This window comes from Buteo buteo, chromosome Z (assembly GCF_964188355.1).
Source record: "Buteo buteo chromosome Z, bButBut1.hap1.1, whole genome shotgun sequence".
Lineage (NCBI taxonomy): Eukaryota > Metazoa > Chordata > Aves > Accipitriformes > Accipitridae > Buteo > Buteo buteo.
In genome coordinates, this window is record NC_134204.1 from 51,738,625 (window position 1) to 51,766,573 (window position 27,949).

The following is a 27,949-nucleotide window of genomic DNA, read 5'->3' on the forward strand; positions in this document are numbered from 1 at the left end:
CTCCCTTCTTCTCTGGCCCCTTCCTGGCGCATCCCCCGCCCCACCAAGCACTGGCCCTGCAGCCTTCACCGCCTTGCGCTCTGCAGCCGCCTCTGCCCTGCATCAGGTCTTGCTTCCCTGCTGGCGTCTCCCTGCTCCGGCCTTCCCCCCAGGGCTGCTCTCGCCCAGCTCAGGGCTGGCTCTTGGCTTTCCCTCCACCAGGGCCCACTTTGCTGCCTGTCCTGAGGCTGCAGTGGCCGGGCGCTCCTGACTCCCAGCCCCGGCCAGATGCACAGCCCCAGAGCAAGGAGCCAAAGCCCCATTTGTCTGGAGGAAAGGTATCCACCTCCTATCACCCACTAAGGTCTCGATTCTCTGCCCTGGCAACGCTTTCCCTGTTGCCCCGTGGCTACTCACGTGGACCACGTTGCGAAAGCAGGCAGAGGTCGCCTCGGCCTCCAGAAGGGTTTCTATGAGGTGGCCCAGATCTTCCATGGCTCTCCTGTGCAGAAGCTAAAAGCAGCAAAGGAGAGCTGAGGCTATGCATCATGGGGGCTGCCAGGGCATGCTGAGGTGGGATCCTGACCCAGAGGTGGGCAGGCACTGGCCGGTGGGTACCTCCATGTTCACAGCTGCCCTCACACTCTTCCTTCCCCTTTTCATCCGCTCCTCAGAAGGATGGGACAAAACACTCTGGCAGCACACTGCCAGCAGGTTGCGATTTTCCTTCCTGCTCAGAGGCGGCCTCAGCTTGCTGGCCAGAGGAAAAAGGGAGACAAAACAGAAAGGGGATTTACTAGCCCTCTCCAGGGTGGTTTAAACCACAACTGAGTCCCTCCTAATCGAGGGCCCCAAATCCAACACCCCCAGCCCATGCCAGCGAGCACCGCCTTCAGCTCCAGCAATGCCTACCTCCTCCCAGGCAGCAGGCAACCCCCCCCACCAGGTTAAGGAACCCCTGGGGCTCCCTTCTTCTGGGAGACACCTGCAATGGGGAACACCCTCCCACTCCACAGCCCCAGCAGCTCCTGGCCCCGTGCTCAAGCTGGGCTGGGGCACACTGGGAGCGCCCAGAGCCTGGGGAACAGACCTCACCTCAACTCCTCCAGGGCCTGAAACACTCCATACACCAGGGAGTCCCAGGGCTCCCTCTTCATCCAGTCCTGCAAGTCCCAGAGACAAGTGCAGAGTTGGCAGCGGGCAGGGACACGGGACAGCCCTCCCGCCGCCCCGGGGACAGGCTCTGCTGCCAGGCCTGGGCAGACGCTGCCCCATCTCCCCCATGGAACCCCAAAGGCACTGCAGGAGGGACCCTGCTCCTCAGCCACAGCCACCCAGTACCAGCACCCAAGGGCCCCACCAGCTCCGGACACAGCTCTAGGAGCTCGCGTGAAGCCGAGAGACCACCGTGCCTCTGGGGAAACCAGGCTGATGCTGCAGCCCAAAACTCCCCCGTGTGACGGCTCCAGCTACGGACACTCACCAGCAGGGTCCGCGTCGCCTCCTGCTTTGAGGGGAGCTCAAAGCTGCCGCAGTCGCCCACAGCCTGGATGGCACAACTGACCTCGGCGATGCTCTGCACCAGGGCGAGCTTGAGCTGCAAGTCCTGAGGCCAAAGAGAGCAAAGCACCCCTTGAACTCTTTGAAGGGCTGCGAGGTGGAAGAGGAGCATGGGCAGGGGGAACCCACGGAGGGCTGGCATCTGGACGTTGAGGACAAACCCCTCCTTGGGAGGTCTTTAGGAAGAGACCGCCCATCTCGGTACACCCCGGCCCCGAGGGGCTGGAGCTAGGGCACCCAGGCATCCCCACCTTACGCGCCCTGTGCTCCTACCCTCTCTTTATCTCTGGAGAGCCTCAGGATATTGCCCATGATTTCTTTATCCACGCAGGTGAGCAGCTGCTCCTTGGGGGCATGCAGTGCAATGCCGCTGTAGGTGCGCATGAGAGCAGCACGAATGGTCTGGGTTCTCTCCATCTTCTGCCGCTGCCGTACCTGTGTCGACAGAGATGCCCTGAGACGTCAGCCCCGGGACTCCTGCGGGCTCCTGCGGCGGGCTCCTGTGGCAGGCCCTGCCCCGCACCCTCGCCAGCTCCTTGTTTCCCCCAGCACCTCCCAGCAGCTCCCCAAGCTGTGAGTGCTGGGGCTGGGAGTTGTTCCCACCCTGCAGCTTGAGTTGTCTCTCTCGGAGAGGGAGGAGGTGCAGCCAGCATCGCACACACTGCTGGCTGTTATACTACTGACTCGAGAGGTCGGGGAGCTGTCTGGAACCTTTCTGCGGACAGGTACCCGACACAGCCTGTCACGGTCCTGCTCAGAGCCGTGCAGCCTGTGTGGGTCAGTGGCGCAGATGAGCCCGGTCTGCTCACCTACCCAGGCCAGGCCGCGCTGCTCTCTCTGCAGGGCCCCGCCCTGCCCAGAAAGGCTTCCCCACGGCCCCCAGGTGGGGAGCAGAGCCAACGAGACCTCACCAGGCTCCTGCTCCCAGCCCTCAGCTTTGAGGAAGGGGCAGAGTGTCACACTGTGCCCACCCCCTTGTCACCAGCTCCTGCTGAAGTTAAGTCAGGGCAACGTGGCTGCAAGCAAGCAAGCAAGCAAGCAAGCAAGTGCGCGCTGCAGCTGCCCCAGCTGGGTGGCTCTGATCCACCAGGTGCCAAACCCCATCCTCTCCAAAGACACCTCAGGGGCCCCAAGGCCAGGATGTCCCCTCTGAAACACAGGTCTCGGGTAGCTCTTCCAAGACGGTTAATCTAAAGGCAGCTGCCACAGGGTGGCTGCTGCAGGTGTAGAAGTGGAAAGAAGCCCAAAAAAGGAAAGCCAACCAGCAAGCCCCTCGTTCCTTTACCTTCCAGTCCGTGGAACCCTGGTAGGACCAGTCTCTGGTGAGAGCGGCAGAGAACATAGTCACCGTGTCCAAGGCCAGGTAGAAGTGGCTCTCGGCAGCGTGGGACACAACAGAAATCATTCCCTGCAACCACGGAGAAATGGGGAGTCAGTTCCAGTCCAGGCATTCAGCTGTGGCCAGCGACAGTGGCCAGGCAGGACGTTGCAGCAAGCAGGAAACAGCAGCAACGGGGAAAGCAAGGAGGTCTGGAGCTGGGCCAGGAGCAGCCCTCCCTCTCCCCCAGGAAAATCCAGGGGATGCTCAGGACAGGAGCATCACCTCACCTTGGCCTCAGACAGCTCCACAGGGTTTGTCTCCTGGAGGAACCTCAGCACCTGCCCTTGGACGTGTCTGAGGTCCTGACAAGCTGCCAGCACCGTCCCAAGAGCCTTGTACAGGAAAAGCTGAAAGAGAAGAAGCCGAGCCCGAGATGCAGTCATGGCCCGACCTGTCAGGAGAGGGCTGGCCCTAGATGGACCCCACCACCTCCGGGAGCAGGCAGAACCGGCCACGATGCCAGGCTGTGGCCAGCCGCTGGGGCAGCCCAGGGGAAACGTCTTCTGGGGACGAGGGAAAGGAAAGCAGTGAAATCTGCCTGTGTGGGCAGAGCACCAGCACCAGCTCCAGCTCCAGTGCCGGGCAGGACACACACCTTCTCCCAGGAGCCGGCAGCAGAGCTGCCCAGCCACTGGCTCAGCTCCTGGCTCAGGCCTACAGTCCAGGCCTTGTCGTCCACGGGCTCCAGCGACGCTCGCAGAAACTGGTGTGAACGGGAAAGGAAGCGAGTGTTCCCCTGACTTTGGCCAGGGCCCTTTCCACGCCCACGTGTCCCAGGATGCTGCGGGGGAGAGCTGCCAGGAATGGCAGTCTCTTCCCCCACCCCACCCAACCCTCTTTTCACCAGCTTCCCTCTCCTCCTAACGCCTCATGTGAGACCCCCCAGCAGGCCAGACTTAGAGGAGGAGGCAGTGCTAAGGCGCGTGCCACAGCGTTAGAGGGCATTGGCCATCAGCTGTGGCACGTGTGCAGGCAGCAGTTCCTCTTGAGTGGGCAGGCACCTACTGCCAGGGGAGGCGCAGGGTGCTCAGCAGGTGCCCCCACCTCCTGGTGCCTACACAGGCAGCCCCGAGCTTCCTCCCACAACTTTGCTCCCTCTTCTCCCCCCTCGATTTGTGACACCCCTGCAAGGATGCTGTACCTTAAGCACACGGCGCTCCCACTCTGCAGAGGCCAGGGAGCTCTCAGTTCTGCCTAGGAAGCAAGAGGAAGCAAGAGCTCTCGCAGCTATTTAAGCTCACACCAAAGGCGAGTCCGGCGCTCTCCTCTGCAGTCTGACCTCCCAAAAGTCCCAGGCCATCAGGCTAGAGAGGGCCTACGCGAAAGCCCTTGCGAGGCCAAAGACACAGGAGGGATCCCAGGGGCGGTCGTCAGAGGCATTGACTCAGTCTGGGGAAGGACGCACTGGCCACAGCAGGTCCCCACTGAGTGACTGCAGCTCCCAGAACAACTCCAACCACCCAGTCCCAACACACGTTTTCTCCCGAACCACCCATTGCCTTTTGCCCATTTCCAGCCCTTCTCCCAGGCTACTGCCGAGGACAGCTGCTGCAAACCTCGCCTGGCCTGGGGACTTGGTCCTCCAAAGCCGAGGGCTGCACGCCCTCCAGGAGCACCAGTCCCGTCCCTCTCCCAGACACCATCCTTGGGTGATGCCAAGACCTGCCCTCCAAGGGGACATCAACGGCCCCGTCCATCCCCTGGGCCGAACTGATGCCAGGGGACAGCTGCCCCCAGCCTCAGCACCGGCTCCCTGGAAGGGGAAAGGCAGTAGAGCAAGTGCTGGGGAACTGGGGACAATTCCCTTCCATCGCGCTGGGCAGCTGCGTTTTCCTGCCCCCCTCCCTCCCCTCCATCCTCTCCCTCCCCACCTGCACTTTACCTTCCAGGTACTGCAGCAGGAGGGGGATCTCGGTCGCCCACGCCGCCTCCAAGCCTCTGTGGATCCTGCCGCAGAGGGCCTGAAGCAGCTGCAAGGCAGCAACTGCGTGTTCGCGGCTCGGGTAAGGAGCTGCCGCCACCACCTAGAGGAGGGCAGGAGAGAAGGGTCGCTCCTGCCACCAGAGCCACAGCTTCTCCCAGGAGGGAGCTCGGTGCCGCTTGGCTGGCAGCAGGCAGCCGATGGCTTCACCCAGGGTGCTGCCAGCCCTGAGAACGGAGCGGGATCCCTGATGGGCTCGGGCATGCTGCCTCCTCATTGGGGGCTCCCGGCGCTGGCCTCAACAGCATCTCTACCCCGGGATCTCCCACCACCCCTGGCCAGAAAAGCTCTTTCCCCAGGGCCCCGCTACTCACCAGCAGTCGAGCCAGCAGGGCCTGGGGAGCCGGCAGCCGGGCTGTGGGGAGGCAGAAAGGCTGGGTGAGCCGACGAGCCTCACGCCCCCGATAGCCCCACACAGGGCGGAGGGCTGAGAGCAGCTGCGCTGCAATAGCACTGGCTAGGGGGCTCCCCAGGGCTGCCCAGCAGGAGATGAAGGCAGCTCCAGCATGGCCAGGAGCAAGCCCTGGCTCACCAGGAGAGCGCTGCGAGCAGGAGAGCCAGGCCTCTGCGCCGGGCAAGGGGCCACACAGGGCAGAGCCCCTTGTGCCCAGCAGCAGAGCCTGTCTCTGCCCTTTGCTTTTCCTGGGCTCCCGCTCAGGGCTGGTGGGGCGCAGGGAGACGCGGGCTGGCCTGACCCCTGGCCAAACCCAGCAGCAGCACTCGCTGGGGCTCCTACCTTGCTCCTGGGAGTCCATGGCATCCGGCTCCTCCTCCTCCTCCTCGCACCCCGCTCTCTCCCGTCTCTCAACCAGGGCTCGGAGACAGCGGGAGAGCGGGATCAGCATGCCGCTGTACTGGGCTGGCACCACGTACTGCAGCAGCCTCGGCCACAGGAGCTGCAGAGAAGAACCGGGCAATTCGCCACACTGGCATTTTTGTTCAGCACGAAGACAAAAAGGACGGTCTACGTTTCCCTGAGCCTGGTGCACTTCAGCGCAGGAGGGGACAGGTTCAGGGCATGGGGGAGCACACGGAAAAATGTCCTGAAGGCAAGAAGTGGCCACAGCAGCAGGACAGAGGGCAACTTACTTTGGTCATCCCTCTCAGAGTGATGTCCAGTGAGCCCACGATGTCCATGCACAGGGCTCGAATTGCTCCATCCTCCGGGTTTTCCCAGGCAAAAAGGCCTCCTGCCACCTGTAAGACAGAGTTGGCAAACCCCCAGTTACCCTCAGCTCCCAACTGATGAGGCTCAGGCACGCCTCACCAGTGCTCCTCTTGCTCCTGTGCCTGCCTCCCTCCTGAAGGCCAGACGGACCCAGCTCAAGGACCGGGTCCCAGACCCTGGGAAGGACTGGGAAGTCTGGGAGCAGACAGTGCTGCTGCTTGTCTACTCGGTCCCCTGGGGCCCAAATGCTGCTGTCGTGCCACCAAAGCAGAGGTGAGGAAAGTGCCCTTCAGCAAGGCTGTGCTCAGTGCCAGCCCTGGAGGCAGCACACCCAGCCCGACGGATGTGGAGGAGCACCCAGAAGCCCTTTCCTTTGCCCTGCTCCCAAAGCAGAGCCTCCCCGAGCCTCAGAGCGACACACATGGATCTCCCAGCTAGAGGGAAGGTGCGGCCAGAGGGAACGTCCTTGGCGAGTCAGCGGGAGGCTCGGCCATCCCCAGTTTTCACCTCCTGGGCACCCAGCTGAATGCTGGGAAATGCTCACCACAGGGACTGCCAAACGGCCCGTCCCCTTGCCAGAAGGGATGTGGGGCCCCAGACTGTTACTGGATGGGCAGGGTGTGCTTTGGGGGGCCAGAGCACGAGAACACCACAGAAGGCTCCTCTAGCCAGGCCCACCTGTCTGCACTGGCTGTGTTTTGCTCACCGTCCATCAGCATTTAAGGATGGAAGATGTCCTGTCCCTACAAGACCCTCCCTTTGCAAGGCGGCTTTGCCAAAGGCGCCTGTGGGCACAGCTCGGCACCACAGTGCCGGCTGGCATGCCGAGGTGTAAACCCACATCATTCACTGACATGTCCACCAACACCGGCACAGACACCCACAAGGAACGGCCATTCAGAAGCGGCTCTGATGGCAGTGCCAGTGCCGATGGCTCTGCAGCATGGAGCTCTCCAAGGCCAAGGGCGCCGGCAGGAGCTCTCAGCACGGTCCAGGCGCTGGTCAAAAAAACCAGCCCTGGGTGTCCTGCTCTGCCCTTACCAGTCTGCCCGAGGTCCGGCTGAACTCACTGAAGATGTGCCCCACATCCCATGGCCAGCAGCTCTGGGATCCAGAGCTGAGCAGCTCCCTGATGAACTCCAGAACTGCCCTCCGCACCTGCCAGGGGAGAGTGTGGTTATGACCCTCCTGTTCAAAACCCAAAGGGTTTGTGCCTTTGTGGCTCGCAGAGAGGTGGCAAGGCCACGGCAGAAGCTTTCGCTCCTGGCGTCAGGGCTGGGCTTCAGCACCAGGCTGGACGGGCATTTGCCCCGCAGAGCGCAGAGACCTCCCCGCTCCGCTCTGCCAGGTCTCCCCAGGGACGAGCCATCAGCCGCCACCTGGGCCACGCGCCAGCACTTCCCCAGGCCCCCTGGCTCTGTCCCAAGGGAAAGGGTTTCTCTGCCTCCCCTGGCGGCACCCTCCCTTCCCAAACCAGTTCACCTGGGCACTGGGGTCACTGCACAAGGAGCGCATGGCCTCCACCAGCTGGGGCAGCTTCTCTCTCACCGCAGGTGCTGGAAGAGATACGGAGAGGTGTGCATTGAGGCAGAGCCCCAGTGGCAGAAGGGATCCCCTGAAGCTTCCAATGGGACAGAAGAGCGGGGCCCGATTGGCTTCATGGGAAGCAGTGGTGTAGCCAGAGCAACCCCACTTCCAGAGGCACGGCTATTTTACAGGGACCGAAGGCTATGGCAACACAGAGAACAAGAGAAACAGCACGGGTACGAGCAGCTCCTGTGCAAAGCAGCCCACCTGCCCGCCCACCAGCCTGCCTGTGTTACAGAGCTTGGAGCGTCTTCCCTGGTGTGCCGGCATTTCTAACTGCCGGGGGAGAGCCCTGTTGCGGGACGTCAGCTCGGCTGGGGGACCCGCTCTTCGCAGCTCCCTTTGGGTGCAGGTGCACCACTTTCGGCCCGTTCCTGCTGTCAGCCCAGCAGCCCCAACCCCTGCCTTGCGTCCCTGGTCTGTGGCACTGACCGTCAGCATGGACCAGCACTCCCAGCAGGCCCAGGGCTGCCACGCGACCGGCCTCACTCCCACCGCTCAGCTGGGAGTGCAGAAACATGCCTGTCTCCTCGGGGCGCATTCGTGCTGTGGGGAAGAAATCGCATTCTGCATCAGCAGGCAGCTGTCCCCAACAGCCAAGGACAGGGAGAGAGCTGCCACGGCACGGCGGGCCATCGCCCAGTCTCCTCTCCTTACCCTGCAGCATGATGCAGCGGGACAGCACTGCCTTCTGGGCCGGGCCAGGCTCCTCGGTCACATCAGAGAGCTGTGGGAACAAGGACCATTTTAGAGAAAGTGGCATCAGTGCTGAGAGGGACTGAAAAGAAACGGTGCTCTCCGTTCTCCTCTCCCTGGGCACTCTGGGCATGGGACCCGCAGCCGAAACCCAGCCCACCCCACGGTGGCCCCGGGCACACGCAGAGGTTTGCGGCAGCCCAGGCTGCCCGGGAGCTGAGGCTGAGCAGCGCTGAAAGGCTGCCCTCAGGGTGCTGGCGCTCCAGAGTCCTCCTGCAACTTGGCTGAGAGGGAAATGGCTGTGGGAACCTGGCTGCCCCTCAGGCCCGTTCCAAACAGCCACGATCAGGCCTCCTGCAGCCTTAAGATGGCACCCGGATTGAAGTCCTGGCGTGCTCCGGGCCTGCAGGAAGGTCCCAGTGGAGGAACGCCCTGCTCTGCCCTGCCAGCCGGCAGGTCTCTGCCCTCCGTGGCAATCACGGGTGCAGGCCCCAGGCTTGTGGCAGGGCGCAGGGCTCCCCTTACCTGGCGGTGCACAGCGGTGCTGATGGCAAGAGCCATGCCCTGCGGGATTGGGGTCTGAACTCCCTCCAGCATCTCCAGGACATAGCTGAGGCTCTACAAGAGAACGGGGGGGGAAGAGGAGGCTAAAGTCACCTAAAGGCGCTTGGGAAGGGAGAAACCCAGCACATCTGGGATAAGGGGAGCCCCAAACATCAGCTCCCAGGGAAAAGCCCGATGAGCAGAGCAGCATCAAGAGGGTCTCTTTCCTCAGAACGGAGCCCGGGCTTGACAACTCAGTTTCCCACTCATCAGACCTCGCCAGTCGCCGCATGGGACTGGACATGGCCCTGGGCATTCGGGCAAAGCTCCTCCTGCACACAGAGCCCCAGGGAGCTGGCAATGCCTCCCTTCCTGAGCAGATGAGCCCCAGGGACTCTTGCCTCCCTCCCGCCCCGCCCCGGGTTTCTCCTTTCTTGCCCAAAGAGCCCAGGAAACCTCAGGCCTCCTCTGCTCTTCCTGTTCCTTCTCTAAGGGCTTCCCAGCTCCTCCTGGCACCCCACAGCTCCCCAGTGCCTCTCTTAGCATTCGCACAGACCCACCCCAGCAGCCACGCCGGGCCCTGTGCAACATCTCACCTTGGTGAGCCGGGAGGTGTCTCGGACCTCCTGGTATTGCTGCAGGAGCCAGAGGAGCTGCTCCCAGGTGTGCTCTCGGTGCTGCTCCTCATGCAGAAGGACCCCCAGCATGGCAGCCACTGCCCCGAGGACAGCCTGCTTGTCCTGAAGAGGGAAGGGAGAGGCTCCGCTTGGAGGGCTGAAGGTCTGCCTAGTGCTCAGCATCCCCTGGACACCGGTCTGCCCTTCCCACTGGGAGGGGTTTCCCTTTCCCTTCTGCCCTGCAGAAGAAGGGCTCGCTCCAGAGGAGAGAGAGCACTTCCCCACCCTGCTACCCCAGCCCTCCCTGCAGAAAGGCCCCAAGGCTCGGCTGCTTCCTGTTGGGAAGCCCCCTTCCCCTCGGCCCTCTGCTCGCACCCCACTGGGCACAGATGGACCCAGCGCCACGGACATCCCTGCTGCAGCCCCAGGTGTGGAAAGCAGCACTTCTCACCTCTTCCTCCTTGCAGTCCAGCCAATTTGCCACCACATAGCGGAAGACCGGGTAAATGGCTTCACAGAACTGTGCTACCCCCTTGCGAGGGAAGGGGCATTGCTCCCAGCTGCAGAAGTATGTACTGACTCCTTTCGACCACTGCTCCAGGACTGCACCAGGACAAAGGAAAAGGGAGCATGTGAGAGTCTGCAGCGGGGACGGTACCTTGCATTCACACCCAAGCCTGCTTTAAGGACAGTCCCAGGCTCGGCAGGGCTCAGCCCAGGACTAGGCTCCGGATCTCTGTGCTCTTGAGGTGCCTGGATTCAAACACCCCACCGTTTCTCTCCTCCTCACACCCATCGCACCTTCCCTTCCCTTCCCTTCCCTTCCCTTCCCTTCCCTTCCCTTCCCTTCCCTTCCCTTCCCTTCCCTTCCCTTCCCTTCCCTTCCCGAGCAGGGAGTTTAATCCCAGAGGGAAGCGGGGGAACAGAAACCATGGGAAGGGAGCCAGGAGTTTCTCCGTGCAGCACTGCCGTGTCCCGCCCACAGAAACCTCCTGGCCTTCCCCCGCGCCTCCTACACACTCGCTGCAGTTTGGGATTGCTGCGGGCTCACACCCACCACGTCCCCTCTGAGATCACATGGAGGCATCGAAGGCCGCCCCTGCCCCTAGGACCCCAGCCAAGGAGCTGACACTCACCACTGCAGACGGCATGCAGGACCTCGCCGCTCCCCACCTGGGTCAGCACGGCACGCAGGGCGAGCAGCGTCATTCCCACAAAGGGGATGCACCGCAGGGCTGCAGAGGAGGCAGGGACAGAGGGACCGAGAGGGTCGGTGAGAGACATGGGAGACTGGGGTCCATCCCTGCCAGGGCTGGGGCTGCTGGGCCACGCAGGACGTGCCGGAGGGCGTGGGACGGGCTGCCTTCCCCAGGGGGGACACAGGGAAGCCCTTTGGGGAAATGGGGAGGACGGTGCGGGGCCAAGACCCCGCAGGTTTGTCTCCAGCACCTTCCTGCCCTTTGGGAACTGGGATCGGGCTGATAAGGCAGAGCTGCCAACTGGCCCTGGCACGGAACAAGGAGGCACGGCAACTCTGTAGCCCCCCAGTTCAACACAGGGCATTTAGGGAGGGGGAGGATCCCTTCTCCTTGTTATCACAGATCTCTACCCAAGGCCCAGGGTGCCATACCATATCTGCGGGCCATTTTGCCCAAGGTGAGGAGCACAATCTCATCAGGGACCTTCCTCATGGCCTTCAGGTGGCTCTGGAGCTCAGACATGACAAAGTGGAAGTGGGAGCGGGCCAGAGCTACCAAGACGTCACTAGCAGCCATCTTCACGTCACCTGTCACACCCTGCAAAAGCGTCACAGGTTAAACACTCCGGAGAAAAAGGCTGAGGCACTAGGGCAGGCTGAATGACCCCATCTCCTCTGCAAGACCCCTCGGGACAGCTGTGCTCGGGGCCGAGCGGTTGCTGCCTCTTGTACCCTGGGATAGGCGAGATGAGGGAGGCTTTTCCCCAGAGCAGCCCTGTGCTGCTGCCCCCTCACCCTCTCCATGCAGATGCCAGGAACAAACTGCCGCAGACTCAAGACCCCCCTGGGACCTCTCCGTGGGGCTGGTGGGTTGCCACGGCTCTTCCTCAAAGCAGGACAAACAGTGTTGAGCTTGAACCCAGCTGTCGCTCAGTTAGAGACAGCCCCGAGTCCGCTTCTCTACACACTTCTCTGCCTCCCTGTGGAGTGATTGCTAGAAGTGACTTACCAGTATGTTCCTTGCACCCCCTTGAGGGAAGGCAAAACCTCCAGGGTGGAATGCAGTGGACACGCAAGGAATTGGTTCCCTAATAATTCTCTGTGCAACGTAACCTGCAACCTTAGATGTTAGCAACACCAAGGGAGTTTGGTGTGCTGACCCTGAGAGAAGTAACACGGAGGGTGGAGTGGGGCGGAGACGCCGCGGCCAGTCTCTGTGCTATTATCACAGGGATAGGGAACTGGAACGATAGGAACGGTAGGTCCCTGCATTGAATCCATGGAAGCAAGGAGGTAAAATCATGGGGGTTCTGTCGACCTACCGCCCTACTTCTGATTTATCTCCTAAGTGCCCTGTCCTGGAGTACTGACATGCAAAATCACATCCTCCGGGTGAACTTTGCTCATTATAATACCAAAACACACCTCCATCCCAAAAGCTACCCGCCTCCAAAGTGCAACCACCCCTCACTGAGCCTGCGCTTCGAATTTTTTTCTAGCATGTCCTTTTAAAAGCAAAGCGAGAGAACTTAATACCAATCAAAGTAAAGGCATGCATGACTAGAGTCACTCGAGCTCCACCTAAATAGGAAAACAGTACAAAAAGGCCCAAAGAGAGGGGGACTGTTAGGGAAGATACCGTCGTGGACAAGTTGGGAGGACATCACTGCCTTCTGGGGTCAGTCGACAGGCTGAACCTCTCTTCCCCCCAGAGGGACACCTCTTGGGTGAGATTCGAACACTCGGCTGTACCGAGTGCTTTCCTGGGAAACTTAGAATTCTTTAGAGCTCTTTCTCTTCCATAATTTAACGCGCTTGTAGTCGACTGTATTATTATTGGCACGTGCCTTGCAGACAGTGTATTTATCATCGGCAATCCAAAAGAACCTGTACTCCTGTTACTTTAATAAACTATTCATTTATTCAATTATACTATTCATTAAAATCTAGCCATCATAGCTCGTTGAATGCAACCAAGCTCCTTAAGTCTGGCTGTGATAGTTCATTGAACGCAACTAAATTGAAAGTACAGTGCGCTATTTGTGCATCCGTAATCGTGATAGTTCAACACATTGAACGCGACCGGACTTAAAGTGCTGAATTGGGCATCACCCAGAATCTAAGCCTAGCCGCCCCCAGCCCCTCTGACATCTAAGGACAAGCTGGAACGCAAGGGGGTTTATTTTCTGCCTAAAGTCTTTACCCTTGAACACAACACTCCCCTCTCCAAATTCCCTGTCATGATGAGTCCCCAGAGCCTCTCCCTTAGGACCTCTACTGGGTCTGAACAACCGAGGAGCACCCCTGCACCACTCTATATTTCCCCCAAAACCAGGGGCAGAGGCAGGCTGCTTGGGTGGCCTTGAAAGAGAACAAGCTCACCTGGGCTGCTCGCATGTCACTCAACGCCTCTGCCATCAGGCGGTTCACAACACCACTCGTCAAACAGCCGTCGCCTCCCCACAAGACGCTCTCCAGCTCCCGGTATGTCTCCACTCGGTCACCCTGGGGACGGACCACAAAGGGGAGTGATGGGACTTGCTTTGCCCTTGTTCCCAGGGAGCCACGACAGAGACCTGCTGCCCCCCAAATCATCTGCATGACACAGGCATGAGGGATGAGTTGCAGGCATCGGTCAGGACAGCCACGGGGAACAGCAGGATCTTCTGTGGCGCCTCTGACACTGGCAGAGAGTCAGACAGGGAGATCGACTCCACCGGGGCAAAAGGCCACGTGGGAGCCTGGGCGGTCACTCCTGAAAACGGGGGATGGCGGAGGTCAGGGGGAAAGTGCCGGACAAGGAAGGGTGTGACTGTTCACTCAACTCCTGTGATTTTGGCTAACCCAGCTCCTGCTAAGGCCTGGTGTATGCTGGGAGCAGCATCATTAGGTCAAAGCGAGAGCACCGCGTAGGCAGGACGGGTGGCCCGAGAGAGCTAAAGGGCCATGATGCAGCCATTAGCAGCTGCGGATGGCTGCCTCCGGCAGCCATTACCTTTTGTCTGGCAGTCTCCTCAGAATCCACTAACGTAAGGAAATGGTATAGACCCAGCCTCCAAGCTGGAGGGTATAAAACATCAGCTTACTCAAAAAGCTTTTGAAGCAGATCCAACAGCAGCGGAACTGCTGAGGCTTTCATGCTTCCCGGTGCGACACAGGGGACGCCCACACCGTGATGGAGGAGGAAGGGTGAGCGCTCTCTCTGTTGGCTCATAGGTTCATAGCAAAAAAAATCTTTTTTTTGCTCATAGGTGCACGATATTAAGAGTTACAGATTCTAAGTTATGAAACCTTATGACTTGACTGGTGAAGGAGTGAATTCACGTGATAGACGAGTCTGGGAAAAGGGAATTGAGCCCCTGTCATGTTTTATTATTGTATTTCTTACTGAGCTCATGAAATAAAGTTGAAATCACAGCGTATGTTGTCCTGTACATTTGAGAGATCCAAATGGACCGTGACAAAGGGGAAGGCATGGGAACGAGACATGCCCCGAGGAGGGGAAGCCGTGAGCACCCTGCGCCTTGGGGCCCAGTGTTGCTCCTCGCACGGGCAGGAGCCCCAGCACTGGGAGCTCCCGGGGAAACGAGTGGGGAACAATGGCATTAGTCCAGCTTGAGCAGCAGGATCAGCGCCTGGGGACAAAGTGCCTGCAGGAGGGCAGAGGTGCTGTCAGGTGAGACGCCCCTCTGCCACGGCACCCGGGGAAGCCAGGGGCACGGAGGGGAGCCCTCAACCCCCACCTCACCTCATGGTCTTGCAGTCGCTTTAGCAGAGAAGTCCCGACGGCCACAAGGGTAGTGACGGCCGCAGGGACAGTCCCCATCCCCCTGCCTCTGTCCTCAGAACGCGCAGGTCTGGACTGGGAACGCACGCATGGGCAGAGAGCTGCAAGAAAAGAAAGAAATGGCTTTGCTGACTGCAGGGCTTCGCACCAGGGAGGGGTGAGGATCTTCCCAGACTGCCCCAGCACTATCAGCCTGTGCTGGGCTGTACTGGCAAGAGGGAAGTCAGTGGGACGAGGGGAGGGAGTCTTCCCCTCACTGCGGCAGTGGGAAGACCACCCTGGGGGACTGGGCCCATCCTGGGCTCCTCAGTGACAGAACGGCAGCAATGCGCTGCAGCGAGTCCAGCACAGGGGCCCTGAGCTGGCCAGGGGATGGACATGGGCTCCGCAAGGAGAGGCCGGCAGGGCTGGGGCTGGGCAGCCCTGACAAGAGCCGGCCAGCCCAAGTCACCTCTGAGCGGTCCCCAGCTGCCTCACGGAGGGCAGGGAGAGGATGGAGCCAGGACCCTCCGGGACGTGCCTGGCAGCAGGATGAGAGGTGATGGGACGCAGCCCCCAGCACCCGGCCGGGACAGACACTGCCTCCAGCACGTATCAGACCCCAGCCTCCCACCAGCCCCTCACCTATGAGTGCTCTCATCCTCCGCATGGGCAGCAGGATCCCCCGGATCGACATACTGCTCCTCCAGGCAAAAGCCATGAGAAACTGGGGCAGCACCAGCCCCAGGAGGAAGATGTAGAGCCCAACCATTGTGACCTCACAGAGGGCTCCGGTGACATGGGGACATGTGGTGGGGACGCAGCAGCACCCTGGGGACCCCCCCAGGCCCAGAAATGCAGGATTTTCCATCACTTGAATTTGCTCATGGTCCTCAAACGGTTTTAGCAAAGACTTTCTCCAGACAGCCCTTCCCAGCTCTGTCCCTGGGAAGACTGGGACTTCTTTCCTCTCTCAGAAGAGAAGACTTTTCCTTCGGCAGGGGACTGATACTGGTGGGGTGTTCCCAGGCCCTTGTGCCTGAAGGCAGGAGTCTGGAGAAGAACAAGCAGCAGTGGATGGGGATCAAGTCAGGTGAAAGGAAGAACATTAAAGCCATTAAGTTTACTAAGAGTAGAGAAATGAGTCTTATGACCATCAAGAAGAAGGAGAAATGTTTTTAGAGCACGCTACTGTTAGTGTCTTTAGTGAATGTAGAACTAAGGCAAATTATGTGGTGGGTTGAGCTCAGGTGGGAGCTAAGCCCTGCTCCCCAAGCTGGGCAGGCAAATCAGAATGAGGAACTGCTGTCAGTTTTCTTTCCTCCCTCTGGCTTTGCTGAGGGGAGTGAAGAGCCTGTGTTTTTTCTAGAGCCATAGGATGCTTTGGGTTGGAAGGGACCTTAAACAAGGTTAGAAGGCTGTGGCATAGGCAGGCAAGAGGGGAGAGCCGTCCCTGGGCGGGCTCAAACCACCAAGCTTCCGGTTAACAGCCGAACGCGCTAACCGATTGCGCCACAGAGACTCCCGAAGTGAGCTCCCTGGGGCTTCCCAACGGCAGGCAGGTGTTTGGCCATTGCCAGGGAAGCAGAGCTTCCTCACGCGTAATGGTGACTTGGGAAGAGAAACACCACAACCCTCAATGCCCACCCTTCACCCTTGTCTCCCTGAACGAGGGACCTCCTCTCCCATGGCATTCCTGCGAGCAGTCCTGTCCCATTCCCTGCCCGCTGCAGACCACCCACCTGCAATTAGCAAAGGTGGGCACCAAATTAACTCCTCCTGGAGTCTTGCACAAGTGCTTAGACCTCAAGAAGCACAAAGGGGCCTCAGGGAGGCAGGGGCCCTCCAACACCACCTCCCAGCAGGCTCCTGCACCCAGAGCTTCTCGGCAGCCAAGCGCGCCGACTGCAGGCGAGCGCCCGGCTCCTCCGCACCGACGCAACCGCAGGCTGTAGCGGCAGCCCCTCAGCATCCGCCTCTTCTGCTTACAATAAACACCATGATGTTCTCCAGGACGCGTGTGTTTTTCGTGACCAAAGAGCAGCCCACTGTTTGGCGGGAAAGCCAAAGGGGAGGAGGGTTTCTCGGGGTGTGCCGCAATGTCATTTCACCCAAGTGCTGCAGCAGGCGACGCGTCCCTCGCGCTCTCCCAGCCTCCCACTCCCAAGCAGCAGGGCAGGGCTGCCCAAGAATCCTTAGCAGGGTCCCCGGGGAATCCGCTTTTGAGGGCTCAGGGGTCAGGACCGCTGGTCAGTCTTGAAGAGCCACCGTTCAAAAGCACAGGAGCAGGCCATCCCATCGTGTTGCAAGGCAAGCAAGCGGGGCCGAAGACCAGCTTGGCTTGGCAGGGAACTCTTCTTGGAACTCCTGAGGAAACAGAGGTTGGAGGATCACTAGAGGCAAGGTCGGGCTTCGCAGGAAGATTACAGAGCTGACCTTCGCATACGCAGGGAGAAAACACGAAAGGCCAAAGCTCAACTAGAGTTGCAACTGGCTATTGTTGTGCCAGACGGCAAGAAAGGACTTTATTAAGCATGTTAATAGCAAGAGGAGGTCCAAGGATTTCATCCCCTGCGCTGCTTGGAGCAGGGAGGAGGTAGAGAATTCAGGGGGAAAGTTAAGCCTGGGAAGAAGGGAGGTGTGGCAAAGGTGTTTTTAAGATTTAGGCTTTATTTCTCATTATCCTACTCTGATTTAATTAATAATTAATAATTGATTAATAAATGATTTTTTTTTCCCCCAAGTCAAGGCTGTTTTGCCCGCAGTGGTAACTGGCAAGTGATCCCTCCCTGTCCTTACGCTGATGCACAAGCCTTTCGTTGTATTTTCTCGCCCATGTCCAGCTGAGGAGGGGAGTGGTAGAGCAGCTTTGGTGGGCACCTGGTGTCCAGCCAGGGCCAACCCACCACGGACCCACACTTGAGGAAGACGGTCCCCTGGCAAACAGGGATGCAGAAAAAGCAGAGCCATTCAATGCTTTCTTTTCCTCAGTCTTTAATACTAATAGTAGACCTTGGGCTGGCCAGTCCTCCGATTTGGGAGGACCGCGACTGCAGGAACAGTGACTTTCATTTGCGGACACGGAAATTGTAAGGGGCCGGCGGCATCAGCTGAATGTTCCCAAGTCCACGAGGACTTGCTGGGACGCAGCAGGAGCTAGTGGACGTTATGGCAGGACCCTTCTCAATCATCCACCACAGGTCTTGGGAGCCTGGGGAGGTCCCCGCTGACTGGAAGCTACTCGACATTATTCCAGTTTACAAGAAGGGCACAAGGAAATAGGATAGAAATAGGAAGAGAAGTAGAAATACAAATAGAATAGAACAGAGCAGAAGAGAAGACTAGTTCATTTGGCAGGGACCTCCAACGATCATCCAGTCCAAATGCCTCTTCCACTTTAGGGCTGACCAAAAGTTAAAACTTACGATGAAGGGCATTGTCCAAACGCCTCTTTTTAAGGCAATGGCAGGCACTGGTGTCCTTTCCCACCTGAAGTTTCCCAGGAGTCCATCATTTTCCATCTTCTGTTCCATGCCCCTTTTCCCCCATCCAGCCAGACTTATCCCCTTCCCTCTCTTTGGACCTTCCTAGAGACATCCTCGGATGAGCCTCACATGTTTCCACAACCCCCTGAACAACATCACCCTGCAAAGTTTGGGCATCCTGCAAGGACTCCCCCAGTGCTAGAGGCAGTGACGCTCTTTAGCCTGCAAGGCCCCCTCGCAGTGTTTCTGCGGTTGACCCATCTCAGCTCTGCCGAAAAGGACATGGGAGGCCTGGTGGACCAGTCAGCACTGTGCCCTTGTGGCAAAGGTAGCCAGTGGTGTGCTGGGCTGCAGGGGGAGGAGTCTTTCCAGAGAGCCTTGCAAGCCCACCTCAAACTGAGTCTAAAGGCAACCAGAAGGGCTTCCCTAAATCGGTAAGTGGCAAAGAAGACTAGAGAAGATGGGGGCCCACTGCTCAATGAGGCAGGAGACCTGGTGACACAGCACATGGAAAAGTCTGAGGTACTAAATGCCGTCTTTGTCTCGGTGTTTAAAAGCAGACCATCTGTGAGAAATCCCACCAAACCCCTTCATCACCATCATCAAGCTCTAGACAGTCCAAACACTCCCTAAGATACAGGGCTACCCCACCCTCCCTCCTTCCTTGCCCATTCATTCTGAAGATTTTATAGCCATCCATTGCAGCACTCCCATTGTGTGAGTCATCCCAGCACGCTTCTGTAATTGCAGTTCTGTCATAATTTTCTAGCTGCACAATGGCTTCCAGCTCGTCCTCTTTGTTGCCTATGCTGTGTGCATTGGTGCAGAGGCACTTCAGTTTAAGCTATTGATCCTGCCACCTTTTTTGGGGGAAGCAGCCCTAAGTCTTACTTGACTGTTCTCAGGTGCTTCCATAGTTTCTAACACATCAACAACCCTTGCTTCTTTGCTACCGCATGGATCTCCATCCCCTACCCATCCTGAGTTGGCTAAGGAGCATTCACTGCTGCTCTGGTCAGCTTGGCTTTTTACCCTGTTGCCTGCAACTTCATAAGTGTCACCACTATGGACCCCATCCCCCAGGCTTCTCAATTTAAAGCTTACTTCACTACATTTGCTAGCCTGTTGACAAAGATTCCTTCGCCTTTTCTAGTCAGGTGGATCCCATCTCTCCCTAGCAGGTTCTAGTCATCAAAGAGTGTCCCACGATCATGAAAGCTAAAAGCCTTGCCATAGCACCAGCCACGTAGCCAAGTGTTGACTTGCATGAGGCCTCTGGTCCTGCCTGCACCCTTTCCTCTACTTGGTAAAAGACAGGAAGAGATAACTTGAGCACCAATCCCTTTCAATTGCACCGCCAGAACTTTGTAGTCTTGTTTGATTCTGCCCAGTCTGGGCTTGCTGTGTCATTCGTGACTACATGAAAGAATAACAGGGCATAACAGTCCCTGCTTCCAGACGTTGTGGCATCCTCTCAGTGACATGCCAGGCCATAGCACTGTAAGAGACTGAATTGTTATCTCGAGCCCTTTGCCTCAAAGATCGTTAGGCGCGAGGGACTGGAATGTCATCTCAAGGAAGTGTGAACTGTTTATCTCAAGCCCTTTTCCTCTGAGATGGCCTGTTTAAGCTGGACACTCCTCTGTCCATAAGGACTATTATCAGGCCACTGAGGCATCCAGGGGAGGAAACGGGCTGGAGCTGATAAAATACTGGTTTCTGGTGTCGATCACACGAAAGTCGTGCGATAGATGAAACCTGCAGCGCGTGACATCATCGAAATACGCCCTATAAAAACCGCAGAGACAAGCCGTGGGGGCTTTTCACCACCAAAGAACTTAAAATTGAGGACCAATGGGACGCTGCTGGATCCATGGTGGTGACTATCCTTGCAATCCTATCCTGACTGCTTGCTTGATTTCTGCCTTTTCCTCCATTCTATCCTATCGCCACTATTTTCCACTTTGGATGCTTTTGGTAACAAAAGCTTTTTTGGGTATACGGCATTTGACCTCGTTTGTGTCTTAATCTCGCTGTTGGGATCATATCAAAACCTTCCCCGGCATTGGATCGGGACGAGCACCTGGAAAGCAGCAAACTTTACATGATTCCTTCAGGCCAACAAATGGGTGCCTCAGTGCCCCTTAGCAGAGAGTCTCCCACTACAAGCACTCTCTGTTTCTTCTTGTGGTTTCTAATGTGTGCTGCAGCTACGGTTTCTCCCCGCAGAGCTTGCTCACAGGTGTTTTCACCTGTTAAGACATCCTATCTGTCCCCGGTTGTTACACAGGAGAGTGGAAATGGAAGCGGAGTCCTGCTCATGAGGGTCACCAGGGTCCACAGTGCCTCACTCTGAGTAGCATCAACCATAAGAGACTGGTTTTGAAACCCCTCATCTCTCTCTCCTTCTGCAGCCCCTCTAATACCACAGTCTTCTCCCTGTCTCCTGTCAGTCAGCCACCTGGTGTTACAGACCCTCGGCTTGCTTGCATCTTTCACAGGGACTCGCTTGGGCCTCAGGAGGAAGGCCTGGACACGCACTGCAACCTGAGGGCTGCACCACAAACTCCTTCCCTAGCACTTCTGCCTGGGTGGAAGCACCACACATCTCAGGGCTTCTCCCTGTAAAAAGCCCAGCTTTTGTTCTGAGACGAGCGCCCACCATTCTACTGAGGGGGGGCAGAAGTCGCTGCCCGATACCAGCAAGACAAGGCGGCCCAACCGCCGCGCCGCCCGGCCCGCACGCCCGTTTACCCGCCCAGGCCGCTAGCGCGCACTAGCGCCGCCTTTTATACTGCGGGGCGTGGCCGCGGTTGCTCGGTCCCGCCCACGTCTCCTTTGCCTCCTTTGCTGACGAGCGCTGGCGGCTCCTGGCTCCGCCCTCCGGGCGCTTCGCTGCCTGAGGAAACGGCCCTGCCCGCCGCCATCGGCCGCTGCGCTGCGGAGCGAGCCGGCGGCGGAGCCGATCGCCTCGGCCAGCATAGCCTTAGTTAATTACATTACCTGGGATTACTTTGAATTTGCCATAGAAATCAACAAATAAATCCCTAAAAGATGAGGAGAAAGAGGAAGGTGAAAGCCATGCTTCTACGTGCGTCTGTTTTGGGATTCGTGTCCCCAGTTTGCCTGTCTGTCTGTCGCACCCGTCTCCAAAGGCGCTGAAGGGGTATTAATTAGCTCCTTGGCTCAGCTGAAATACCCATCTGTTTTATACTTCCCACAACGCAAACAGGGCACTTGACGGTATTAAGGAGGAGGAAAGTGAAAACTCTTCTGTTAGAAGTAACAATTTTCACTGTTTGGAGAATCGTCTGTCTTCCTTAGGAAGCCTCCTTCTCAAAGGAGATTCCTCACAAAAACTCTCACCACTTCTACCTCTGATGACTGCAAAAAAAGCTGAAGCATTACCTTTGCTGTTGGTGAAGATCTTCAAAATGCCCAACATGGGAACCAAAAAAACCCTACAATTCTCAGAATAGGGAATGGCACTGTCTCCACATAATTATTAAAAACAGTGATGGCAATTACGCAAATCGATACTCAGATTAAACAGTGATGCACCTACCGAGGAGGATTTGAGTACCATAAAAGTACTGCGACTATGCTGAGATTGTGTAAATCGGACACTACACACAGCTTTGCTGATTCCCATAGTCCAAGCAATAACTGCCAAGTTCAGCTGAATAGTTCAGTTGCAATCCTCTAACTACTTGAGACACTCTTTTCAGGGCAATTTTAACTCAAGGGATATCCAAATTTGTTAGGATTTTTGCCTCCATAAAAAAAAAAAAAAAAAGTATGTCTGAACACACTTTTCCACACATGACAGAAAATGCCAGCAAGTTACTGACTTGCACAGCATTTGACATGAATATTCATCTTCCATAATTCTGCTAAAAATACTGTTTAAAAAAATGAGACACCCAGAAGAACTGAGTGTGAGAATAGTTTGTGGAAAAATGGAAAGAATTCTGCAGTTCTCATCCCAAGAAATAACATATTCAAAAAGTATAGACATGCAAGAGATTCTACAAATGTGACATCAGATAGCATCCTTCCAATTTAATATAACAGTATTTGCCTTGCCAAAAATATAGGTGAGTCAGACTGGTGCTAACAGAAGAACATAATCAGTGTAATGCATTGTTGTCATCTTAGCTTTCTGAAATAACAAGGTGACACAAAGAAAAGTTAGAGGAAACGCCACAGGAAAAAAGTAATTCATCTTCTCTGCAGCAAAGAAGCTGGGATTTTCTTTGTATTTTTTTGCCCACTAACTTGAACGAAATTCCGTAAAAGAAAGACAAACAGTATGAGTGTCTTGACTTCAATGCAGCTAAAAGAGAGACCTAGGACAAGATTCATAGTGGTGATGAGGCATCAACTGACACAGACAAGTAGATAACATTAGGCATACCCTTAGATACCAAAGTTCTCTTAGAAATCAACTCAGTTAAAAAATGTATTCCTGTCCACAAAGTCTAAAACCAAAACTGAAATCCAATATTATAGTATCTGCTTTCAGATCTGGATGTATATTACAAAGAAGTATTTTGTTTATTTTATAGTAGAAGTGCTTGGGAACCCTAATGCAAGATCATTTATTTGCGGTAAGAGCCACCACATATATGAAAAAGGAAAAAAGAAAAAAAAAAAGATGGCTAAATATCTGGTCATAAAAAGCAGTATTTCGTCTATTTAATTTTCCTGCTAAAACTGCTTGGTTTAAGGTTATTTTATGCTTCAGATTTCACAGTCTCTTTTCTTGCTTCCTTCATTTCAAAATGATGGGAAGAATGCGCTAATCACTGAATGGTTGCCTCAGGTTTTGGACATTCCAATTTTCAAACAGACTACACATGAAGTGCCACAAAAATACTCGGATTGTTTTCTCAAGATTGCTCATGCTTACTTTAATCACGCTTCTACCAGGAGATAAGAGACACTGAACTTCACAAGTTCCCATAATTTTTTTTTAATTAAATGTATTTAATTTGAACACCCAGAATAGGCATCTGACAACAGAGAACAATCAAAAGGTAGAGCTGAGCATAAGGCATCATCAGTTACTGCAACTGTCAAAGAATCTAGGCTTCTGTTGTCTTGATTAGTAACACTATGTTAGTAGTAAGTCAACACATTACTTCTACATTTTGATCTAATTAAAAAAAAAATCAATAATCAATGTGGAAATAAACACCTCAAAATCAAAGACTCACACACTCTCATCCTGCTGGGGGACTTGAACCACCCTGACATCTCCTGTAAAAGCAGCATGGCAAGCTGCAGACAATCCAGGAGACTCCTGGAATGCATTGAAGATAACTTGTTAAGCCCAGTAATAGACAGCCCTATCGGAGGGGTGCAATACTGGACCTGTTGGTCACCCAACACAAGTAAGCTAACCAGTGACGTCAAGATTGGAGGCAGCCTGAGCTGCAGCGATCACACACTGGTGGAGTTAGTAGTCCTGAGGGGTATGGGTCAGGCGAAGAGTAGTCTGGACTCTGAATTTTAAGAGAGCAACCTTCCATCTGTTCAAGGAGTTAGTCAATAGGACCCCCTGGGAAACTGCCCTCAGGAACAAGGGAGCAGAACAGAGCTGGCAGATATTGAAGGATGCTTTCTACAGAGTACAAGAGCTCTTGATCCCCAGGTGTAAGAAATCGGGAAAGGAAGGCAAGAGACAGGCACAGATGAGTGGAGACCTGCTGGTCAAACTAAAGGGTAAGAAAGAAATGCACAGGCAGTGGAAGCAGGGACAGGTATCCTGGGAAGAGTACAGGGATGCTGCCCGGTTGTGTAGGGATGGGGCCAGGAAGGCCAAGGAGCAGCTGGAGCTGAACCTGACAAAGGATGCAAAGAATAATAATAATAAGGGCTTCTACAGGTATGTCAGCCAGAAAAGGAAGGTCAAAGAAAGCGTACCCCCATGAGGAACACAACTGGTAAACTGGTAACAACGGATGAGGAGAAGGCTGAGGTACACAACAACTTTTTTGCCTCAGTCTCACTGGCAACCTCTCTTCCCACATCTCTCAGTGGATGGACTGCAAGATGGGGACTGGGGAGCAAAGTCCCTCCCACTGTAAGAGAAGATCAGGTTCATGACCACCTGAGGAACCTGAACATACATAAGTCTATGGGACCTGATGAGATGCATCCCAGAGTCCTAAGGGAACTGCCCGGTGTAGTTGGCAAGCCACTCTCAAGCATATTTGAAAAGTCATGGCAATCAGGTGAAGTCCATGCTGACTGGAAAATGGGAAATGTTGCACCCATTTTTAAAAAGGGTAGAAAAGAGGACCTTGGGAACTACTGATTTGTCCACCTTGCCTCTGTGCCTGGGAAGATCACAGAACAGTTCTTCTTAGAAGCTATGCTGAAGCACATGGAGGACAGGGAGGTGATTTGAGACAGCCAACATGGCTTCTTCACCAAGGGCAAGTCCTGCCTGACCAGCCTAGTGGCTTCTATGATGGAGTGACCGTATCAGTGGACAAAGGGAAGAGCTACAGATGTCATCTATCTGGATTTCTGTAAGGCCTTTGACATGGTCCCCCACAACATCCTTCTCTCTAAATTGGAGAGATACAGATTTGATGGGTGTACTGTTCGGTGGATGAGGAATTGGTTGGTTGCATCCAGAGGGTAGTGGTCAATGGCTCAATGTCCAGATGGACATCCATGATGAGTGGTGTCCCTCAGGGGTCTGTATTGGGACCAGTACTGTTTCATATCTTCATCAATGACACAGACAGTGGGATCAAGCGCACCCTCAGCAAGTTTGCAGATGACACCAAGCTGAGTGGTGCTGTTGACGTGCCTGAGGGGACAGGATCCATCCAGAAGGACCTGGACAAGCTCGAGAAGTGGGTCCATGTGAACCTCAAGAGGTTCAACAAGGCCAAGTGCAAGGTCCTGCACCTGGGTTGAGGCAAACCCTGGTTTCAATACAGGCTGGGAGATGAAGGGATTGAGACCAGCCCTGTGGAGAAGGACTTGGGGGTACTGATGGATGAAAAGCTGGATGTGAGCCAGCAATGTGCACTTGCAGTCCAGAAAACCAACCGTATCCTGGGCTGCATCAAAAGGAGTGTGGTCGCCAGGTCAAGGGAGGTGATTCTCCCACTCTACTCTGCTCTTGTGAGACCCTACCTGGAGTTTGCATTCTGCTCTGGCGTCCTCAGCACAGGAAAGACATGGACCTGTTGGATCGGGTCCAGATGAGGGCCACAAAGATGATCGGGGGACAGAACACCTCTCCTATGAAGAAAGGCCGAGAGAGTTGGGGTTTTTCAGCCTGGGTAAGAGAAAGTTCCAGGGAGACCTTGTTGTGGCCTTTTAGTACTTAAAGGGGGCCTCTGAGAAAGTTGGGGACAGACTTTTTATCAGGGCCTTTTGCAATAGGACCAGGGGTAATGGTTTTAAACTAGAAGAGGGTAGATTTAGACTAGCTATAGGGAAGATATTTTTTTACAACAAGGGTGGTGAAACACTGGAACAGCTTGCCCAGAGAGGTGGTAGATGCCCCATCCCTGGAAACATTCAAGGTCAGGTTGGACGGGGCTTTGAGCAACATGATCTAGTTGAAGATGTCCGCGCTCGTTGCAGGGGGTTTGGACTAGATGACCTTTAAAGGTCCCTTCCAACCCAAAGTATTCTATGATTCTATGATAAAGTAGTTTGCTTTTGTGCAAGCAGCCTTAAAAAAAAATGAAATTCTTAACTGTAGCCAAAACAATCCTTTAAAAAGGTGCTCGCTGTGAGACCATGAGGGAAAAAGAATACGTAAAGTAATAAAACAGACATACTACATTCTCACGAGAACATGAAAGTATTCCCAGGATGATGACCACTTACTGGGTTAGTAAACAAAAAATTAGGGGACGGTAATCCTTAAATATGCATGCTTAGACACAGAGATGAATGTCTTAATTATTGTACTGCTAAAACACACAGCTTTAAAATGTATTGATTCCAGTTCAGCATAAAGATTTTTTTTTTAAAAAGGATAAATTATATATTCTGGACTACTTAAAACGATAAAGGCACAGCTGGAAAGATACACAAGCCTTTTCACTCTTAGGCAGTAGTGTTAGCCTGTAAAATTTTCTTAACTCATTTTACTAATGCAGTCCAAAGGCAACCAAAGCAAGTCATTCAGCTGTACTGAAGATGACACCTACTTAAATGAAAGAGCCACACTTAAACTACCATCCAGTAACACAGAAATTTTTAACTTCCCAAATGTACCTTATGGCTGGCTAACTGTTCCGGCTTGTTTTAACGCTGCAACGCATGTTAGATCAGCCAGGTGGAAGAGTCATTGTACAGTCCTCCATAGAAGAGTGTTAATAACAACAATATTCTCCTTTAGCACTGCATTTTTTTAAAGGTTGCTGAGAGTATCTCTTAAAAGGAGGATAAAAAGAAAACTCTAACCTTGCCAACTATCTTTAATTTATCTCACGTGCAAGGAAATGGAAAAATGTATTTTCATCTTGTTGAACTCTTCTGAATAATGCTTCTTTTATAACCTCACTCAAAATGTTTATCATTTTATAGTTCCAGGTTGGACACAGACAGAACTCCGAAATGAAATAAAATAAATTTGTACGTGTGTGAAGATACTGTTTTTGAAGGGATGGTTCCAGCCATTTGAGAATGCTCTACTGTCATAACCAGTATTTATTTTCCTCTAACTTTTAAAGCATTATCTGAAGTGCAACTCAGTAGAACTGAATGCAAACAGAAATGACAAGCAGATTGTAGTCAGATATCTCCAAGATGTAGAGACCTGCAGCACTTCATTTTACACCGCCAGCAAGGACTGCCTGATATACTTCCACAGAAGTAATTTTACATTTATCAACCTGTCAAAGCTATAAAGTTTTTGAAAGTTCAAAGCCAAGAAATACATAATGTGCAGATTCATCACACAGCAAATGAAATGAACAGCAATTAACAGGACACATTTAGATAATACTACACAAATTCTCTATTTTATTCAAAGATGCAGCTGACTATAAAATAACTCATGGTCCACAAAACAGGGCTGATAGGTCTAAATTTCTCCCAATTCAAACATCATGAAAGGCTAGATATAGTGAATAGATGGGAAGTAGGAACACTTTCCTACACAAATGCACTCTTAAATTACCTAGTCAGAAGGCATCAAGCACAAAGCATAATCAGCCAGTACCTACTCATACTCATCCAAAATTTTGGCTGTGTTTACACTGGATCACAATGAGCACTCCTCAGATGACTTTTCTCTACCTATCTCAACATTTTCCTCTGGATAATCAAGTCAGAGGCAACCTGAGCTGCTCAAGCCCACCCAAAGAAGTCACTTCATATTCATCAGTGTGCTCTGTTAAGCTGGCTAGCTAATACTAATCGGAGCAAAGTCTATTTTGTACAAGCTCATGCATGGCCATCTAAAATATCAAACGACACAAAAGACATGGGGCCACATGCCACTTGCCAACTGCACTAGCTACACAAGGAGCTGGGTGATGCCAGCACAGACACATCTCCACATGCTGCACTCGTAACTGTTTTTTTCAAGGTTTCTTATCCTGTGTACTATCTTCTACTCTGGAATTCACTATGCATTCCAACATAGTTCTGTCCAGTTAAGAGATATTACTGCTGTAAAAATTACATTTCGAGTACTCTGTTTTCTCATAAAGTCTTCTTCCAGTGCCGTACCATTTTCTAAAATAATACCCCTTTGGGCCACAGTATCAGTATACAGTACTACATCAACAGTAAGTTTTGAAATAGTGCAGTATCAAACTTCATTATGGCAAATAGTCTCACTAAAATGCCCCATGCCACATTTTGCCTCTCCTTCTATTCCTTTATTCCTTTTATTAAAGTTTCAGTAAAAATAATTCAATAACTTTCAAAATAAATTTTGTGAGAAAGTTTATGTCACAGCATGGTGGGGGAGGTGGAAGAAATGCACTTGCTTATTTAA

General features: G+C 54.3%; 1 protein-coding gene across 1 annotated transcript in view; it reads right to left on the reverse strand.

The window, feature by feature from the left end:
- Window positions 1-27,949, reverse strand: part of LOC142027048 (maestro heat-like repeat-containing protein family member 2B) — a 68,238-nt gene that overhangs the window by 5,675 nt on the left and 34,614 nt on the right. Inside the window, exons 3-24 of the mRNA XM_075020634.1 lie at window positions 11,143-11,308; window positions 10,649-10,747; window positions 9,964-10,115; window positions 9,492-9,635; window positions 8,878-8,970; window positions 8,314-8,383; window positions 8,089-8,202; window positions 7,552-7,625; window positions 7,111-7,227; window positions 5,991-6,098; window positions 5,638-5,797; window positions 5,216-5,256; window positions 4,803-4,944; window positions 4,062-4,114; window positions 3,516-3,623; window positions 3,148-3,267; window positions 2,825-2,947; window positions 1,813-1,974; window positions 1,463-1,585; window positions 1,075-1,142; window positions 598-733; window positions 397-492 (exon numbers count right to left, since the gene is read on the reverse strand). Of these exons, the coding sequence (XP_074876735.1) occupies window positions 397-492; window positions 598-733; window positions 1,075-1,142; window positions 1,463-1,585; window positions 1,813-1,974; window positions 2,825-2,947; window positions 3,148-3,267; window positions 3,516-3,623; window positions 4,062-4,114; window positions 4,803-4,944; window positions 5,216-5,256; window positions 5,638-5,797; window positions 5,991-6,098; window positions 7,111-7,227; window positions 7,552-7,625; window positions 8,089-8,202; window positions 8,314-8,383; window positions 8,878-8,970; window positions 9,492-9,635; window positions 9,964-10,115; window positions 10,649-10,747; window positions 11,143-11,308 (2,469 nt within the window). The remainder of the gene's footprint in view (window positions 1-396; window positions 493-597; window positions 734-1,074; window positions 1,143-1,462; window positions 1,586-1,812; window positions 1,975-2,824; window positions 2,948-3,147; window positions 3,268-3,515; window positions 3,624-4,061; window positions 4,115-4,802; window positions 4,945-5,215; window positions 5,257-5,637; window positions 5,798-5,990; window positions 6,099-7,110; window positions 7,228-7,551; window positions 7,626-8,088; window positions 8,203-8,313; window positions 8,384-8,877; window positions 8,971-9,491; window positions 9,636-9,963; window positions 10,116-10,648; window positions 10,748-11,142; window positions 11,309-27,949) is intronic.